The sequence below is a fragment of the Perna viridis genome, chromosome 5 (assembly GCF_037379345.1).
Source record: "Perna viridis isolate PV_CMFRI_1.1 ecotype Kerala chromosome 5, ASM3737934v1, whole genome shotgun sequence".
NCBI lineage: Eukaryota > Metazoa > Mollusca > Bivalvia > Mytilida > Mytilidae > Perna > Perna viridis.
Genome location: NC_142449.1, coordinates 40,236,247 through 40,254,474, shown reverse-complemented (window position 1 = coordinate 40,254,474; position 18,228 = coordinate 40,236,247). Strand labels below are relative to the sequence as shown.

The 18,228-nt window shown below is 31.7% G+C and overlaps 1 protein-coding gene across 6 annotated transcripts in view; it reads right to left on the bottom strand.

Annotated features, from left to right (window-relative positions):
• Positions 1–667: 667 nt before the first annotated feature.
• LOC148617482 (sodium- and chloride-dependent glycine transporter 1-like) overlaps positions 668–18,228 on the bottom strand; it is a 34,045-nt gene continuing 16,484 nt past the window's right edge. For all 6 annotated transcript variants that reach the window (XM_088585186.1, XM_088585187.1, XM_088585188.1 and 3 more), the window contains 14 exons: positions 17,708–17,940; positions 16,977–17,108; positions 16,054–16,194; positions 13,889–14,069; positions 13,148–13,280; positions 12,426–12,560; positions 10,843–10,946; positions 8,873–8,997; positions 7,100–7,212; positions 6,552–6,692; positions 5,325–5,424; positions 4,672–4,772; positions 4,028–4,207; positions 668–2,493 (listed from right to left, as the gene is read on the bottom strand). In XM_088585186.1, coding sequence (XP_088441312.1) covers positions 2,338–2,493; positions 4,028–4,207; positions 4,672–4,772; positions 5,325–5,424; positions 6,552–6,692; positions 7,100–7,212; positions 8,873–8,997; positions 10,843–10,946; positions 12,426–12,560; positions 13,148–13,280; positions 13,889–14,069; positions 16,054–16,194; positions 16,977–17,108; positions 17,708–17,915 — 1,950 coding nt within the window. In that variant the 5' untranslated portion in view covers positions 17,916–17,940 and the 3' untranslated portion in view covers positions 668–2,337. The remainder of the gene's footprint in view (positions 2,494–4,027; positions 4,208–4,671; positions 4,773–5,324; positions 5,425–6,551; positions 6,693–7,099; positions 7,213–8,872; positions 8,998–10,842; positions 10,947–12,425; positions 12,561–13,147; positions 13,281–13,888; positions 14,070–16,053; positions 16,195–16,976; positions 17,109–17,707; positions 17,941–18,228) is intronic.

Sequence of the window (18,228 nt, the reverse complement as noted above, 5' to 3'; positions counted from 1 at the left end):
GCCTTATATTTCCTATCTAGGGCTTCTGTTGTGATCATATACAGCAGCATTACCAACATCAACATAGTGTCAAACTGCTGTCATGTCACCTATTCAACGCCTATCAAAATAATTTGAGAATATACCAGGTAGGTTGTATTATAACTTGTATTGTCTTTTGTCAAAATCCAGATGTATTGATTTTAAATCGATAAAAATTATGATTAAGACTTTAAACCAATAAAAATTCTGAATCTGACTTTAAACCGATAAAAATTATGAATCTGACTTTAAACCAATAAAAATTCTGATTCTGACTTAGTTCCTATAAAAAAATTATACTGCAACATCAGTTTTTCACAGCTGGACAGAACATTAACCTTCCACTTTAGCTTTTACTGTGATATCTAAATATGAAAAAATGTCATTATTCCGTATGTAGTAGAAGATTACAGTGATTGGTTTGACCTTTTATATTTCACGCCCTTCACCAAATTGACCAATTCTGGTTATACTGTCAAATACAAACATTTCCAATTGCCAGGATCTTTGAGATGTTTTCTTGTGTCACCAATATTTTTCTCCTCGCTTTTTTCATCCAGCATGAAAATACACAGTGACCCTAAATAGTACACCACCGTAATGATACAGTATAACCTTAAACAGAAAAAAATAGTAACAAACAGAATTATTTTGATTTTTAATTACTTCCTGATAAATGATTAAATTTACAATCCATTGATACTTCAAGTGTAATATAAACAGATAAATAAATTCTATGTCAGTAGATACAAACATGTAACCGACACATCTACACCAAACTTATAACAAAAGGCTAGAAATATAAATATATGACATTCAAATTACTGGTAACATCTCAGTAAGCAAATGATTCATAAAGTTTAAAGTGAGAGACATATATACGAGTCACTTAATTATGAAACCATTAAATAATAATAAAAAAACAAATAAATATACACAAACAAAAAACAAAACAAAATGAAACATTTCTTGTAACATTTTTTACCAAATAATCTGATTCAAAATTTCTTACAATTAAAACTCCACTACCAGTAGTTTTAAAGGAAGAAAAAAAAATACTTACACAAAAGCAATATAAAACAAAAAAAAAAAGAAAAAAAAGAAAAAACAATGATAAAAATGTAAATATGTGTTCATGAGGCAGGCATTTAATTTACAAATAAACTGAATTTACCTGGAATCACATGTTTAAATAGGTGAGAAAGAATACACTTTGTCTATGTAGTTTTTTTTTTTTTTTTTAAAGTTAACGATACATGAAAAGATTATTTAAATGTAAAATAAAGAATTATAACTCTTTAAAAACAAGTATAAGTGTACATTGATTATCATTTTCTTGTGATACTAAGAGACATCTACAAATATGTATATATAACTGTTATAAAAAAAAAAAGCCAAGTTTAGAAGCTGTCTGTCTTACATTAAATTAAAATAAAAAACACTATGGCACAAATTAAAAAAAACAACAATTATCTGACCTGATTTAATGAGGTCAACTAAGCAGAAAATGGCAAAATCTGAAGTAAGTATAAAGTAAAACAAATCATAAAAGTAAAATTTGAAGAAACAAATTATGTTAAAAAGGCATAATCTTGCTTAATAGCAGAAGAAAATGAGGTATGAAATATCACACAATACAAAACATTATACAAGAACCTAGAAGCTAGAACCACCTTCCCCAATAATTAACTTGAACATACTGTACTTAAATCTTAACTTTTCTATTTATATAATATGGTTGCTAACAAAATAAAACAAAATCATTCACAACAAAAACCAGAACAGCGAAATTATAAAACCATACCTTGTTTCCACTAAAAAATCTCTCAGTAAGATTACCTCCCCTTATTAAGTAGCATTCAACAATACTTATCCCTCTTTAGGCATATCTATATACTAATAAGTTTCAGAAAGTTTCATAAGCACTCATTGATATAGCTGTTAATAAGGAGTTGCATTTACAAGTATTTGGATAGACTGATGAGTGGACGGGTAAGCATGGTAATTCCTTTATTGTTATATTTCATACAAGTACATTTATAAATTTGGGCATGGAATAAACCTGATTATAAACCAAACATAATCATATTCTGAAGAACATGCCACATATTCAATTACTTTGCACGTTTAAAGTAATTAAACTGTCATGCACAGGCACTTCATATTTGGTGAAATTAAATTAAATATCACAAAGAGAGAACAACCTTCCAAAAATAATCTACTTTTTTTGTCATATGTAGAAAACATCTGAGATTCAGTAATTTTCCAGCAAATCAGTTCTATATACTTTATCCCATTAAAGATTTAATCATCCAATCAGACTTTAGTATCCTGTTCCTGAGCATTGTTTTTGAGTGGTATCTGTGAATCAAATGGTTCCATCATGTTTTCTTCCAACACCCTTCTCTCTGTCCTATGCTCCTTTAATACTGGTCCCCAATCTTCTGTTGGTTGTGATAATTTCTTTACAATCTGAAAAGATTAGTAGTCTATATGTCATATAAGAAAGAGTAATCAAGGGAACCAAGATACTAGCGGAAATCAAAAGAATGTAATCCAGGGATAAAAATCAGACAAACACAACAAAGAACATAAAAAAACCAAAATAATACAAAGTAACAAAAGTAAATGAGCAACTAGGTCACCACTAAAAAATGTAAACATGGACTGGATGCACTGGTAGGGTGAACATCCTCTGCTTTTCTGGAAACACCCACTGAGTTGCTCATAAACAGTCAAGTCCAAGGTAGACGAAAGAGGAAAGAAAAACTGACATATTGAACTAATCAGTTTTCATGGTGCAGAAAAGAGTAAGATAGTTTTATAAGTTAAAAAGGTCATGTGGTATTCATTAATGTGTGTAAAAGACCTGAAAAGGTAAACAAAAAAGTCCACACAAACAAATGGTCCAAATTAACAGACTGACTGGAGTAGACTCCATCACCATAAAATTGAAAAAAAAATACAAATTGTACTTAAGTCTGAAAAATTCTTGACTTCCATGGTAACTACAATCAAAGTCTTTGAAATTGATGATGTCACAAACAGTTAAGAATTTTCTCAGTCTTAGGTAATTTTTCAAGTTTTGTGGCGGTGGTGCCTAGTAAAACTTTAGTGACCTTCAGCTTTACAGGTAAGAAACTGAAATTTTGAATTATCTCTCCTCTCATTAGTCAAACAGCAATTTCTTTGTCACACAGGCTTCTTATGGAATTTCACTGTAATATGTAATGTTTGGTGGACAGTAATTCTTTATTAAAAATGAAAAGTGACGTGAATGAATTCTCAAAGTATTGTTATTACTGAAATACATAGGAAGAATAATTGTTAATGTGGTACTAGTTTTCAAGGTTTTTCTGCTTTGTCAAACCATTCAAATTCTAAAAGAAATGTAAAATTTCCATTAAAAACTTAGATTCTTCAATGATACTCTCAAATTCATAATTCCTGAATCTGCAAATTCTCAACAAACAACCAAAGTGGAAACCAAAAAAAATTAAAGCTCTTTCACAATATAGACTAAGAAGAAGTAGAAATACTGATGGTGCACACAAATAACCAAGAAAACACAAGTATAAACACCAACAGGACAACACTAGAAGAACAAACTGTACACCAGAAAAAAACCAAAAGGTATGCATTGAAAAAAACACAGTATGAACCCAGCTTCTAAAATGTGGCTGTGAACTAAGTAGCTCAGGGAGATGAACAGACTACCCCCTTTAGTGTTCACTACAGACTGTTTTACTTTGGGTTTATGGGCCATCCTGCCTTTTTTAATGGGTTTTATAATCACCCTGTCATTTTCTGTCAATTATCCCTGAATAAAAGTTAATGCTTAAATGATCTGCTTTCAAGTTTGCCTCTAATGTACTAAAGTGTTCTTCTTGATCTGTATCACAATGATCATTTAAAAGCTACAGGAAACAGAGATACATGTAGATGACAAAATAAATCTAAACAGTTTCATTTCTTCCTTTAAGTTTTGATCTTGCCTTTCACTTACATTTGGGAGAGTATCTTCAGACTGGCACTTGGAATCTACTACTTTATATACAGCAACAGCAGGTATCAGCAATATAGATGCTAATGTTATGATGAATCCTAAACCATCAGCCCACATTGGGAAAATATATTTGTCATATTTAGATGGCTTGAAGTCTACCCAGGAAAATATCAGGATTGCCTGCAAATAATATTTAGAATTTTAGGAAAATGCTATGCAAACTAAATTTAAGAAACTTTTCAAAAGATATATTGTAACTTGAGACTTTAAACTATGCTGAATAAATGATTCTAAAGACCTGATTACTCAAAATCAACAAAGCAAAGCAGTTGATGGCAAAATCTGAATAAAATATATAGTTAAAACAGCATGGAATTTGTATTTGAAAAAGAATTATTTGGCTTTCCAAGAAAATCTGGTCGGTTTCACAAAAAATCTTGAGTGTCATTAAGTCAGTTAAAGTCCTTGTAACTGCTACACTTACTACTTTTTCTGACTTTCACAAATGCTCCAAAACAGACTTTTTAAAAACAAATCTTAGGTGCTTTATACAAACCTCTACAGACGTACTTTCTTCAACCATATGTTCTCCTTTAATCTTGGAAAACATGGAAATCTAAGAAGTTTAAGTAAGCATTTCTTACCAAAAGAGCTAAAGGAGCAATAAATCTCCAGCTGTATTTCCAGATAATATGTGGTCTTTTACCTAACATCAACTCTATATCTCCCAAAAATCTATCAGCACCTAAATAGAAACAATCACTAACTATTGTATATACATGTCTTGTCTGTTTGTAACAAGGAGTACAAAATTTGAAAAGACTGGAATGCCTCCTAGTAGTCTAATTATAAGGACATATATAAAAAATACAAAATAAAACCGTAAACTTTTGTGACCAAGTATATAGAGTGTGGACTTACAGTATCCTCAGGTTTTACCATTTTTTACTAGTTCCAAAAATTCTTGGAAATATGGTGTGGTCTAATTGGTAGTTTCTTAAAAATTGGTGAAATGAATTAGTAAATTCAGTTAACTGGCTCTAAAAAATAAGAATATATCCCCAAGCACATATCAACTAATAAGGATCTTCATACACAGTAATACATAACTACATAGTTAGGTGAAAATGTGCTTAAAAGAAGAAAATGTATATAGACAGACTGCTATTGTTTTCCTATATATCCCCTAAATGTTTTAGAATCATTAGTATTTTTAGTAGTTATATGAATACAGAGACTTCAAAAACAACAAAACCAGATGAATCCATTTTTTTTCAAAGGGTAATATTTTACTTACCATACACCCAGGCAACACCAACACATTCAATCATTCCAATAAACAAAAGAGAGTAGGTAGCAGCATAGTTATCAAACAGCTGTAGGATAAACATTCCTCCCTGAAATAAACAATATAACATTCTGTTTGAAATAAACAATACAAATTCTATATATAACATTCCTTCCTGAAATAAACAGAACTAACTCTACATATAACATTCCTCACTGAAATAAATAATACAAACCACTGTAGGATAAACATTTCTCCCTGAAAAAAAAAAAAAAAAAAAAAAAAAAAAAAAAAAAAAAAAAAAAAAAAAAAAATTCTATATATAACATTCCTCCCTGAAATAAACACTATAACATTCCTTTTGAAATAAACAATACAAATTCTAAGTATAACATTCCTCACTGAAATAACAATACAAACCGCTGTAGGATAAACATTCCACACTGAAATAAACAATACAAACTCTCAATATTACATTCCTCTCTAAAATAACAATAAACAATTTGTGCATAAACATTTTCATAAAACATTCCTCCCTGAAATAAATAACATAACCTCTTTATATGATGTTCCTCCCTGAAATAAAGAATACAACCTCTTTAAAATAAACAACTTGAAGACAAACTATACATATATTTCACATATTCCTTCCTGAAATAAACAATACAAATTCTTTACATAACATTCCTCCATGCATTAACAATACAAAATATGTGTAACATACCTCTCGGAAGTAAAAAATATAAATTCTGTATATTAGACTGCTTTTGTTAAATACAAGTGACTTTACCAAGTAACTATGCAGTTAAAATATTAATGGTGATTTGTTTCAGTTAATTTGGAGCTAATTGATTAACTCCCAAAACATTATTTTTTGGCCATCATAAAAAAATGGCCAGATTCTCATCCAACATTTTTCAAAGTTACAGACGGACGGTCAAATTTTATTTTTTTTTATTTTCTATCAATTTAAGTGATAAATGCAAATTGACCAAAATTGGATAAAAAAAATCAAAATAAGATTTTTCATGAAAGGGTGAAAAAACTTGGTTGGGAGGAGGCTATTTTTATTTTGGCTTAAACACATTTTCAATTGATCTAACAAAAAATCAAAGGACCATCCATATTTTTACTAGAAAGGAAGATGAAGAAGAAAGCTGTAGTTTGTAATAATTTTCGGTTCATAAGTACAAGTTTAAATTAACAAAGTAAATTCTGCTGAAATCAGTGCAATACCTGAGTACAGAATGCCAATCCAAGTAAAAAACAACCAAAAGCAATCAAGACTAGAAGAAATATTCTACGTCTCTCGTTAGCTCGAAATAAATGTGGCCAGTAATCCAGTAAAGTTGTATGTACTGTTGTTACAGTGGCAATCTGCAAATCAAATTTACAATTCATTAAAGAAACAGATCTGTATGGGACAATAAGACATTAAAAACAAACAAACTAAACAACTTTCTTTATGCAGCCTTCCATTTTGCATAGTTTACCAAAATTTATTAAATACCAATTTTATTTGTCTGCCTGGTAGATCAGCTTTGAAAAGAAGCAAGAACTATGCACTAGTTATCAAAGGAAGAGTAGATAATTGTATGAACATTCATTCTATAAAGACTGTTTTTAGAGTGAATAACTGCATAGAAGTTATCTATTAAAAGGAAGCAGAAAGTTAGTTGTCATAAGAAAAATCCTTTTTACCATTATATTCTTTGTATGTTATCTCATCTCATAAAATTTTTAAAGTCAATATTATTTGTCATGCTCTGTATAGTACTACACACCTGTGTACCTAAACCCAGTGTTATTAACATGGCAAAGAAAAGGACGGACCACAACTGGGATATAGGTAATTTAGTCACAACCTCTGGATACACAACAAAAGCCAACCCTGCACCTGTTATATTGAAAAAAAAATATGTGAACGTTTAAAGTTGAAGAATCTGTACAAGACAACTAATAAAAGTTTTAAAAAACTGAATTGGTTTCGTTTCATCACATTTTTCGTTATAAAATCTTGCTTTCATTCATTCATTTTTTTTCATCTAAAGCTCTACTCCTGTGATACTAAAATAAAACATTATATATATATAAATGTCTCAGAATGTGATCACTCTATTTGCTACACTGCTCCATCAGATCATATTGATACAAGGGAGATAATGTAAGCATATAGAAGGGTCTGAAAAACTTCCAACGATGTTTGAAATGTCAGATGTCAAATTTGCAAAGCAAATTTTTGGTCGTTCCCTCCGTGGGACTCTAACTCATACTGCCCCGTGCAGGTCCGGGTGTTAAAAGAATAGGCCTGCAGCAGTGCTAAGCTTGTCGTAAAAGGCGACTAAATAGTGCTCAGAACCCTTGCTAGGGCGCTCTGCCCACAGAGCAACTGGGATGTGTGCCCCCAGGTGGGAGAATGTGGTACCCCTGGCGTGTTACATGCTGGAGTTGTCAGGCTATAATACAGAAAACTTGACCGCAAACCATACTGGTGCACCGTGTTGGGAAAGATGCCACATTCCTCGCACGTTAAAGAACCCTAATGTGGTATTCTTCCGCAGTAGGAACCATAGGGCTCCGCCACAGGAGGCTAAATTGCCTGACCCTACCCATCTCTCCCTATTTCCAGTGGAAATCAAAATGTGTCGACCCCATTGTCCTTGTGTCCCATCCCTTTTTCATTTCATCATCATTTCATGTTCATTTTATCATCAATTTCATGTTCATCATCTGAATATAGCTGAAATATTGCTGCTTGGACGTTAAACCCCAACAAACAAAACAAACAAACTAACTCATACCACTGTGACATCTATGGCAACACCGCCTGCACTATGTCCAGCACCCTAGACCACTCAGCCAACTAAGCTTTATAAAAATATAGCTATTGCTAGCTGAGTCATTCCTCCTCGTAGGATTAATCTAGGGCTGTAACTTAGTACACAATGTATGGTAGTACTGGATAGCTCATCTAGGTGTTATTATGTAGGATACGTATATATATACATATTTATTTCCTCTTAGTAACAAATAAAAGTCAAAATGTACAAAGCAAAATAAAATAAATGCAGTGTTGTTGAAAAAATAAATAAATAAGAGTGAAATGAAGGGAAAGTTACAAGAGCTTGATTATACAGATAAAGTGTTCACAGATCTGTCCAAATTCTAACTTTTGAAACTCTCCCATACTTTTAAGACGTGCAGTACACATAATTTTGAAAAAAAGTTCAGGTCATCACTTCTGAGTTTAAATGAGGTGATACATGAAAATATTGTGCATGCAAAGTAAAGCAAAGAAAGATTAAAGAATACACTAAAGTGGATAGGGTTGACATTGATGATATGCCTCCATAAATCATCTCTTTCGCTGCTGACATACAAGCTCAAACCAAATTTTAGTTAGAGAAATTTGTTGAGACTTTTAAGTGGACGTATTACAGGCCCACCAGTTTTTTACCAGCTCTAGCTAGTTTGGTTTGGATTACTGATGTTTATTGTGAAGACAGCACTACATTGTTATTGCTTAAGATTTAAGCATTAATAACAATACACTTTACCTTCACTTGCCACCTCATCAAACTTAACATCTAGTTCATGTGCCATGTACCCAATGATTGCAAAAATTACCATTCCTGCAAACACACTTGTAACACAATCCATGATGGAGACTACAACAGCATCACTACAATAAAAAAAAACGGAAGATTATAATAACTCCTAAAGTACATCTACCATAAAAGAGAAAAATACCAATTCTCAAGCAAAATTGCACATTGGTTTGCCAAAAAAAAAATACATGTAAGTTGACAATTCACCTTAATTTACAATATTACTTTTTATTGTTATTAGCCATTGTTCTATGCAGGGGGAATCTAAAATATGTTTTCTCCAAGACAATTACTTTATGACTTTAATATATGTAGTACTATATACTTCAATGTTAATCAGCTAAGTATTAATGCACACCTTACACTTCTGTTTAGAATGTATTGATGTGATAAACTTTGATTTATATAAGAATCAAAAGTCTTCTAACTATACATAAAAGTTTGGTCAATGTATAAAATATGATTAAGTTATCGGTATAAATATGTAAAGTACTATGATTACTGAAAAGGTAAATTAAAATTTTAAAACTGTAATACTCTTGCATGGGCTACATTTTTCACAGAAAAGAATACAATATGAATGGTTTTAAATGCGAACAAATGATGATCCAAGTATAGAAAATACTAAATAACATGCATTTACTTGTTAAATGTCCATGCTCCCAGTTTTTAGTGGAGTCGGAGTTGCTCATTTGTTTTTGATACTTAGTATGTATGATTTTAGTTACTTTATGTTCCATGTTGTGTATGTCTGTTTTCCCTGTCTGGTCTTTGTCCCTGGATTATATTCTTTTATTTACTGTATAACCTTGGTTCCCTTGATTACTCTTTATATAGTGTAAGAAAACTTCCATTTATGTGTAAGGTTTGTACTTGTTTGTCAAAATTTCATATAATGTTAATGTAATTTTTTGCGCTATTTTAACGGCGGACTGAAATGTGTGAAAAATGGTACCAGGGAAATTGATTTTTAAAACTGTGTAATGGCGAAAACTGATACCTGCGAATACGGTCACTTGACAGAATCTGCAAAAAGTAGTAACCACTAAAATTAATATGTTACAGTAGTTCTGTATAACAGTTTAACATTGTATGGAGTTTTAAATTTAGTTAATATGACCCAACCTAGAACACCACAATGATTTGTATGCCTAACAGTCTACAGTTCTCCCACATACAATTCATACCTGCCGGCCAAATACCATATCCCATTTGGACCTATTAATGCTATCTACTGCTATGATGGTCAGGATATCATAAACAAATCTCAAATATAGAGTTAATTTCCTCAAACCTTCAATTGCTAGTGATTTGATTGTCGAAATTTGTGATGAGGATGGATTTGAGGATTTTCAATTAAATTTCTTTATGAGACTGGGCTGTCTTTGAAGAAGCATCTTTTTTCCTATGTAAATTCAGATAATGAAAACGAGAAACTCTTGTACATGAGGTGAGCAGTGTAAACCACTAAAGGGGTTTATTGATTTTCATCATTCAATTCAGTGAAATGATAAATAAAATCTTTGCACTGAAAAACAGACAGGACACCAAATGAATTAGAAAATGCATGGTGAGACTTTTTTAATGGAAATGATGTTAGAAAAGGATTGCATAAGTAATATATATAAATATAGAACAATACCAAATATGGCATCTTCTTCTGTACAACTCAATTTTGACAAAATCAATTGAAAGTATTTTGGTTGTAGAAGGTTCACAAGATTGTAACATATCGACATATGAATGTCAGCCTTACCACATTAAATGGCACATACCATCATAACTTATTGGCAAGAAGAAAATAATGCTATCTTAATAAATATGAACATGTACTGTTCAAGAATATATATGCAAGGTATGAAAATGCAGATCTGACAAAATACAAACTGGTTGAAACCATCCAAAAGCACAATACTTACAGGAAACAGTTATTATGGAACTTGTTATAGCTGGCTAAAGTAATCAGACCTCCCCAACAAGGAGAAAGAGAGAAAAATATCTGTACTGCAGCATCTGCCCAAACCTGTCAATGATGACCAATCAAATCAAACCTTTAAAAATTTCCCAGCCAATGAAAGCATTTTTAAATTTATTTTTTTATCCTGTACTACCTCTTTTATTTCAGCATGATCATAGCATGTATTTTGTTTAAAATGTTTACTCATTGTGTAAAAAATAGAAAGGTAGGGGGTAGAGAAGTACACATGGATACACAGGTTGTTGTAGCTTATATACTTCACCTAGACTCTAGACAATTAAAAAGAAGATGTTTCTAAAACCAGGGTCTAAAGTACTACAACATATACATCAGGCCAAGAAAAATACACAGCGTAATTTCTAAAATAACACATCAGTTGGTATGAAAAATATTTACTTATTATGAAGTTTGACTGGTATGCTTTCAAGTCCTTTAAATACTTGTCCAAATTTCAATTTTACATGAAGCATAACAGTGTTCTAGGATTCCTATTTCCCGTTACCCGGGGCAAGTAAAATTTGGGTCAGGGAAAGTTAGGTACTTAGTTATACTTTCTCGTGGCAAGTTGTAAACTTCATATGCTTTAAGGACTCGTTTTGTTAGGAAAGCAGTCACTGACTGTGGGAAAGTTGATTTTATAAGGATTCTTCCAGAGGAGAAACCTCAATTTCTGAAAAATCCTAGAACACTGACATAAAGTTATGGTTTGGAATGCAAGAGATATTTATATTTTTTCTTGGCCTTGATGAAAAACCTAAACTGTGATTGGCATGCATGCATTCTGTCATATACTGTATATGTAAAACTACTGCAATTACTATAGAAGTAGAATATTTAGAAGTGTATTGTTCTGACATTGTAATTTAAACCACATTAAAAGCTCAAAGATCTTATCTGAAAATGTAAGCAATAATTTCCTGAGTAACAGTATATATGCAGATCAGTGTGGTTCTACAGCATACCTGTTAACCACCTTCCACATTGCGGGTGGGGTGGGGCTGAAAGGAGACTCCAAAAAATCAATAAAAAGATAAAAATCTCCACATAAAAATGAAGAAGTTTTTGGTTAAAATTACTATGTTCTCTGTGAAAAATACTAAAAAAGTGAATATTTACATATAAAAAATTCCTTTTAAAAATCTCCCACATTAAATGTTCCAATTATTTACAGGTATGCTACAGTAAAATCTTCCAATTTACTATACAATGCTCAATTCTCTTCACAAAAAATGATAATGAAAACTTTAATCACTATGTACATAAAACTTTTTACATTAGTTACATTAAAAAGAGACAAAGAAAATTGCATACATAAATTGTTCTTCTGCTGAATAATATCAATTTTCCATATGTATGCAAATATTTCAAATGTTGAAAGAAAAAGGTTACGATCTACAAAAATGTACTTACATCAAACAATCCCTTAATTTTAAAACATTTTAGCAGGACATTAAAAGTTTGTAATATAAGAATTTCAAGAAGAGTAAAAATAAACGACATAACTTTTTACTAAAAATAGCCTACCTGTGCTTTAGTCAGCTGGTCCCACTGTGGGGTTAAAAAGTAAAGTATGCCATCTACAGATCCATCTAAAGTTAGGCCTCGTATCAGTAAGACCAACAATACAATGTATGGGAAAAAGGCAGTAAAATACACAGCCTGAAAGTAAGAGTGGAAGAAATGTATCCACAAAACATTTATTGTCCACATCCATTTACTTATTTCAAGGGACATAACTCTTCAAAAAACCTAGAGAAAATATGCCATATTTAAGCTTATACTGTACTTAAGAATTCAAGCCGTAACTTTTCATTATATTTCCTATGATGAGTTTCATGTCTCAGAGATAAATAGGACCTAACATAAGACTATACTAAAACAAACTGGTATTATAAGCCACAATAAGCTTATGACAATTTTAATATGGTTAAAAAAGAAAATTAAAATTGTTACGTGCCAAATGTCCAACCATGATCAACAACCAAAGTAGAGTTGTATAATGAGGAAGACTATAAATTCAATGCAAGCAAATTATAGACCAAGTGTGGAGAGATCAACAAATTAAAAATTAGCAAAATTAAAAAAAAAAAAAGAATTCCCAGGATCTCTATGCATTTATGGTTGTACAATTAATCACTGTAATAAGTACCATAAGAAATTTTTTCAGCACCGCCATATCTATGGATTTTGACATCATATTTTAAGATTAAGTCTGATCACAAGTTCTAATTTTAAAGATCACTCACCTTTCCTGATGTTTTTATGCCTTTAGCAAGACAGATTCCAACAAGAACCCAGGCTAAAGCTAGACAACCCACCAGTTCCCATCTTATACTTCCCATTTCATGGACTCCATCAGTTATTCCAAGTACATACTCACTAAAATAAGATTTAAAAATATATAAATAAATTCAAGGGTGGACTTGGTGATTTTTTATCTATTATATTTGAGATTGTTTTTTAATAACTGCACATATTGAGGGGTATTCTTCTTAAAGTATGTGAAATCATCTTCAAAAATTTAAATAAAAATGTGTTCTCAGATGTCCTGCTAAGCACTTCAAGGCATATGGAATGGTATAAAACAGCATAAAAGAAAATAAGCTTAAATAGAGCCAACCAAATAGGGAATGATATTTATTTTTTGTGCAACTGTTCAGCTTTATCTTCCTTGCAAAAATTGATATTCATTAACTTAAAATGAAAGGTGAACTGTTATCTAGATGTATTGAAATAAAATACAATGTTGATTGTCCTTTCATAAAACAAAATGAGGACAGCGGCTACTATTTTGGTGAAACAAATATACTCACTAAAAGTGTTCATCACTAGAAAACTTGATATCACTGGTAAAAACTGAACAAGTTGGGGCAATGAAAGTTCTTTTGGACAGATATGAGTATACTTAATGAAAGCATCCATTACTGGTAGAATCAGAACAATTAGAAGCAATGGCTACTCTTTTGGACTGATATGAATATACTTACTGAAAGTATTCATCACTAGGAGACTTGATATCACCAGTAAAATTTGAACAATTCGGGGCAATGGCTGCTCTGTATGTCTCATTTAAGGCTGACATGTTCATAACACAAGAACCTCCACACCATTGTCCATCTTCCTTGGTACAGGCTTTAATCTGGTGTCGTAATTCTCCATCATTGCATGCTGTAAATAGAATAACTTAATGTATGTTATCATGTGGAGGGGCATTAGAACAATCATTCAATTCTCCTTGTTAACCTTCTCTTTTAATAAAGTAAGGTGAAATGGGGAACAATGGATGGGTAATTCCTTAACATATACCAGTTAACCTCAAAGAGCAGGAATGTGAAAGATCTCCCTTGTACCTTGGTCTATACTTAGAAATCAATGGTAAAGGAAAACTATTGACCAAACTTTACAACAAACGTGATGACTTTTCATTCAGAATTGTCAACTTTCCTTTCATTTGTAGCAACATCCCTCCAGCACCTGCATATGGAGTGTTCATATCACAGCTTATACATTATGCCAGAGCTTGCCAAAACTACGCTGACTTTTTGTATCGCTCTAGAATTCTAACAAACAGGCTCCTGGAAGAGGGTTATGTTGCTATAAGATTGAAGTCATCACTACAGAAGTTTTATGGTCGTCATCATAAACTCATGGATTGCTGTGTATCCATCTGCGCCATGAAAACTGATTTGTTCAACGTGTCATAGTTTTCCTTTCCTCTTTCATCTACCCCGAAGTTGACTTTTTATGAGCAACTCGGAGGGTGTTTCTAGAAAAGCAGAGGATGCTTACCCTACCAGTGCACCTGGTCAATGCTCCCACTTTTTAATGGAGTCTGAGTTGCTCATTCACTTTTCTTACTTTGTATATATGATATTAGTTACTTCATGTTCTTTGTTGTGTATGTCTGTTTTCCATGTCTGGTCTTTGTCCCTGGATTACATTCTTTGATTGCCGCTATTACCTTGGTTCCCTTGATTACTCTTTCAACTATTGCATGTGGGAGATTTGTGCTAAAGCTATAAGATATTAAAAAAAAACATGCAAAGAAAGAAGTGAAAAATTGTTACAATAATTTTATTCAAAGAGATGCACATTTAAGGGAACGTATGTGCATTTGTTTATCATTAAGTGGTCTTTTGGTGGGGGATTGTAAAAAATTTTCATGGTAGCTATGTAATGCATTAGAAATCTTTCACAGTGGGAGTTTTAGCCCATGCAGTAGATAAAACTTTTAAGGGAGATAGAGCTCAAATTTTGGAGTCTCTCTCATAATGTAAATGTGGGAAGGTTAACGTGTATGCATGAAGTTTAATATCATTCAACATACAAATAAAACTGATTCTTTTAACCACATTGAATTCCACACTTTAACTGTATTTTATTAAAGTAAGAACTTAAGTGCCCAGAAGTGCAATGGGGGGAAGTTATAAATCATGTAAAGTGAATGAACTCCAAAAAAACTTGATGTCCCCTACACCAACTAAAACCAACTATCTTATGTTAAGGGCCGTAACGATACATCTAATTCAAGATACAATAAATATCATGATACAAGGGTACAAGGGTGACAATAGGATACATTATGATATGATATGCAACAGCATGTTGTCCTATATATTTTCTTCTATTTGGAAAATAAGTATTCAGGGATCTACATTAACAGTAGTCCGGTATTCCTGTGCCATCCCAATTTTGGAGAGGACCACTTGAAAAAATTTCATGGTAGTCCATTGGGCTATCTAAATTTTATCTTATTTTTCATAAGATCTCAGAACAGAACTGTCATAACCATGAAAGAACTACCTGTTTTCCCTCTGAAGTAGTCCTGTTGACCACCAAACAAATGAAGTTAGTGTCAAACCCTGAGTATTCAACAGATTTAAAGTTGATGAATATTTTTGAAGTCAGGTTCCCATTTTTGAGTCTATTACTTTGATCTTAACAAAGATTAATGAATTTTTCCTCACAAGGCATGTCCCATATAACTATTTGCATAGAAATTTCATCAACTGTTTGAAAAAAAAAGCTGTATTTTAACCTGTATCGTATCGTATAAAAACCTTAGTTAGATGTATCGTATTGTGATACATCAATATCCTGTTGAATCATTTCATCCTTATTTAAGTTGCATCAAAATAATACATGTATTTACCTTCTGTTGACCAACCTCCACAATCATTCCACGGTAACATTGAGGAAAATGATGCAAACAGGAAGTACAGGGTGTAGGCAATGATCATATTATAGTAGACAGATATCAAAACAGAAACTACAAACATGGCCCAACCAACACCTGGAAATAAATTTGAAAACTGGTTCTGTTACATGTATTAAACTATACATTACTTGAAAGCAACAGGAAGGTACATGTAGTCTTTTGTATAAAATAAACTGTTTAACTGCTAACTTACATATATATCAAAATGTCTAGCAGAAATATAAATATCTTCAAAAATATCAGAATTTTTTTTAATACTATGAGCAGACAAAGAAACAAGAACATAATGTTTTGTTTTGGGTATTTTGAATTCTTCAACACTGGAATACATGGATATTTCTTGTCCATTTTATTGCATTCTTTTTACTTGGTTCCTTGGTTATTATTTAAAGTTCTTTCACATTTTATAGAAAGTAATATAGTTAACTTCAGGAAGCAGAGTTGGCCATCTCCTGATTGAATGATCATTATCTGATGAAATATTTGACAATTGAAAAAAAGATATAAACTTACTATCAAACTTACCTTTGAAATAATTGAGAGTTAAAACCTCCTTGTCAATTGTCTAGTTAACTGTCAATGTAAGTCATCATGTAATGATCATTCAATCAAGGAGAGACCAACTCTATTTTCCTGAAGACAACTACATTACTTGCTGTAATAGACTCAAATGTCTAATTTTCTTTATTTCTTATAAACTGCAAGATTTTAGATGACAATAATGCAACAATTCACTTTGTAATATTTTTTGGTCATAGTATTTCATAACCTTTGTGTCAACATTAGGTCACACAAGGCATTTTAATTGCAGGATAGATGTACAATTAACATACAAGGAACTAAAAAATTGACTTTACCTTGAAATATAGGTGAGGCTTTCCACAGTGTTACTATACCAGAACTGCAGTACTGGCCCATTGATAGCTCCATGAATACAAGTGGTATACCAGTTACAAACAACATTATAATAAAGGGAATCAAAAATGCACCTAAACAATAAAATCATGACAATACATTTGTATCATTAATCATCATGGCAGTATATATATACAAGTTTTCATGATATTTCTGATTAAAGTTTTCCGATCTATATAGTTTTAGATCTTACCAAGAGATTTAGTATCATCAAATAAAATTTATATAATAATTTTGAAAATACACCAAAACCTGTCTAAACCAAACCCCAAATAAACTGATGACCTGTCAATTAAAACTAGAGTTCTTTTAAAGTCCCTTTTAACAAATGTATATGAACCTGTATAGACAGAACAATTCATTTAGTCTCAAAGTCAAAGTGGTTTGGTAAAGACAGATTTTACTGTGAATAGTTTCTTAACTTCAACAGAGCTAGTTTTGAAGTAACATTGCATATCTTTTTAAGCTTCATACATACATGTAGCAACAGAACTAACACCTCTGTTAGATGTACAGTGAAATTTGTCTAAACAAAACTCTGGAAAAAAACAGACATCTTATTAAGTCCTGAAATGTCAGTTTTATTTCATTTTGGAGCTCAGGGCTGTAAAACAAACAAAAGTCTAAACAAAACAAAACTTGTCTAAAAGGTGTTTGTTAATTCAACACTTACCAGCACCGTTTCTGTAACAAACATAGGGAAAACGCCAAACATTTCCAAGACCCACCGCGTAACTCAGACAAGAGAGAAGAAATTCCATCTTGTTACCCCAATTTCCTCGGTCAGGATTCTCTTCTTCTGTATCTGATGAACTGTTCGACATCTTTTCTAAATCAGCAGCATCAGCTTGTTTCAAAAAAGCTTTCACTGTATCAGACATACTTCTTATCTTGGCTAGTACCCTTCTACAATAAATAAAGTGGTAAACAATCAATTGATGTGCTAAAAGCAGCTTAATACAACAACCAAGTTCAAACCACAAAAAGTTGGAACAATTACAGACACAGCATTCAAACTTGAACCATTTGAACCATTTAGATCTAAGATATAATTCTGAAGTTCTAATCTACAGTAAGACATATATTAAGTAGGCAGTGCTAGTTAAAATAACAAATAGAGTTGACAGATTTTAACATCACATCTTTTTAAATCAATGTATGATATTACACTGATTGAAGAAATTTTCACAAAAT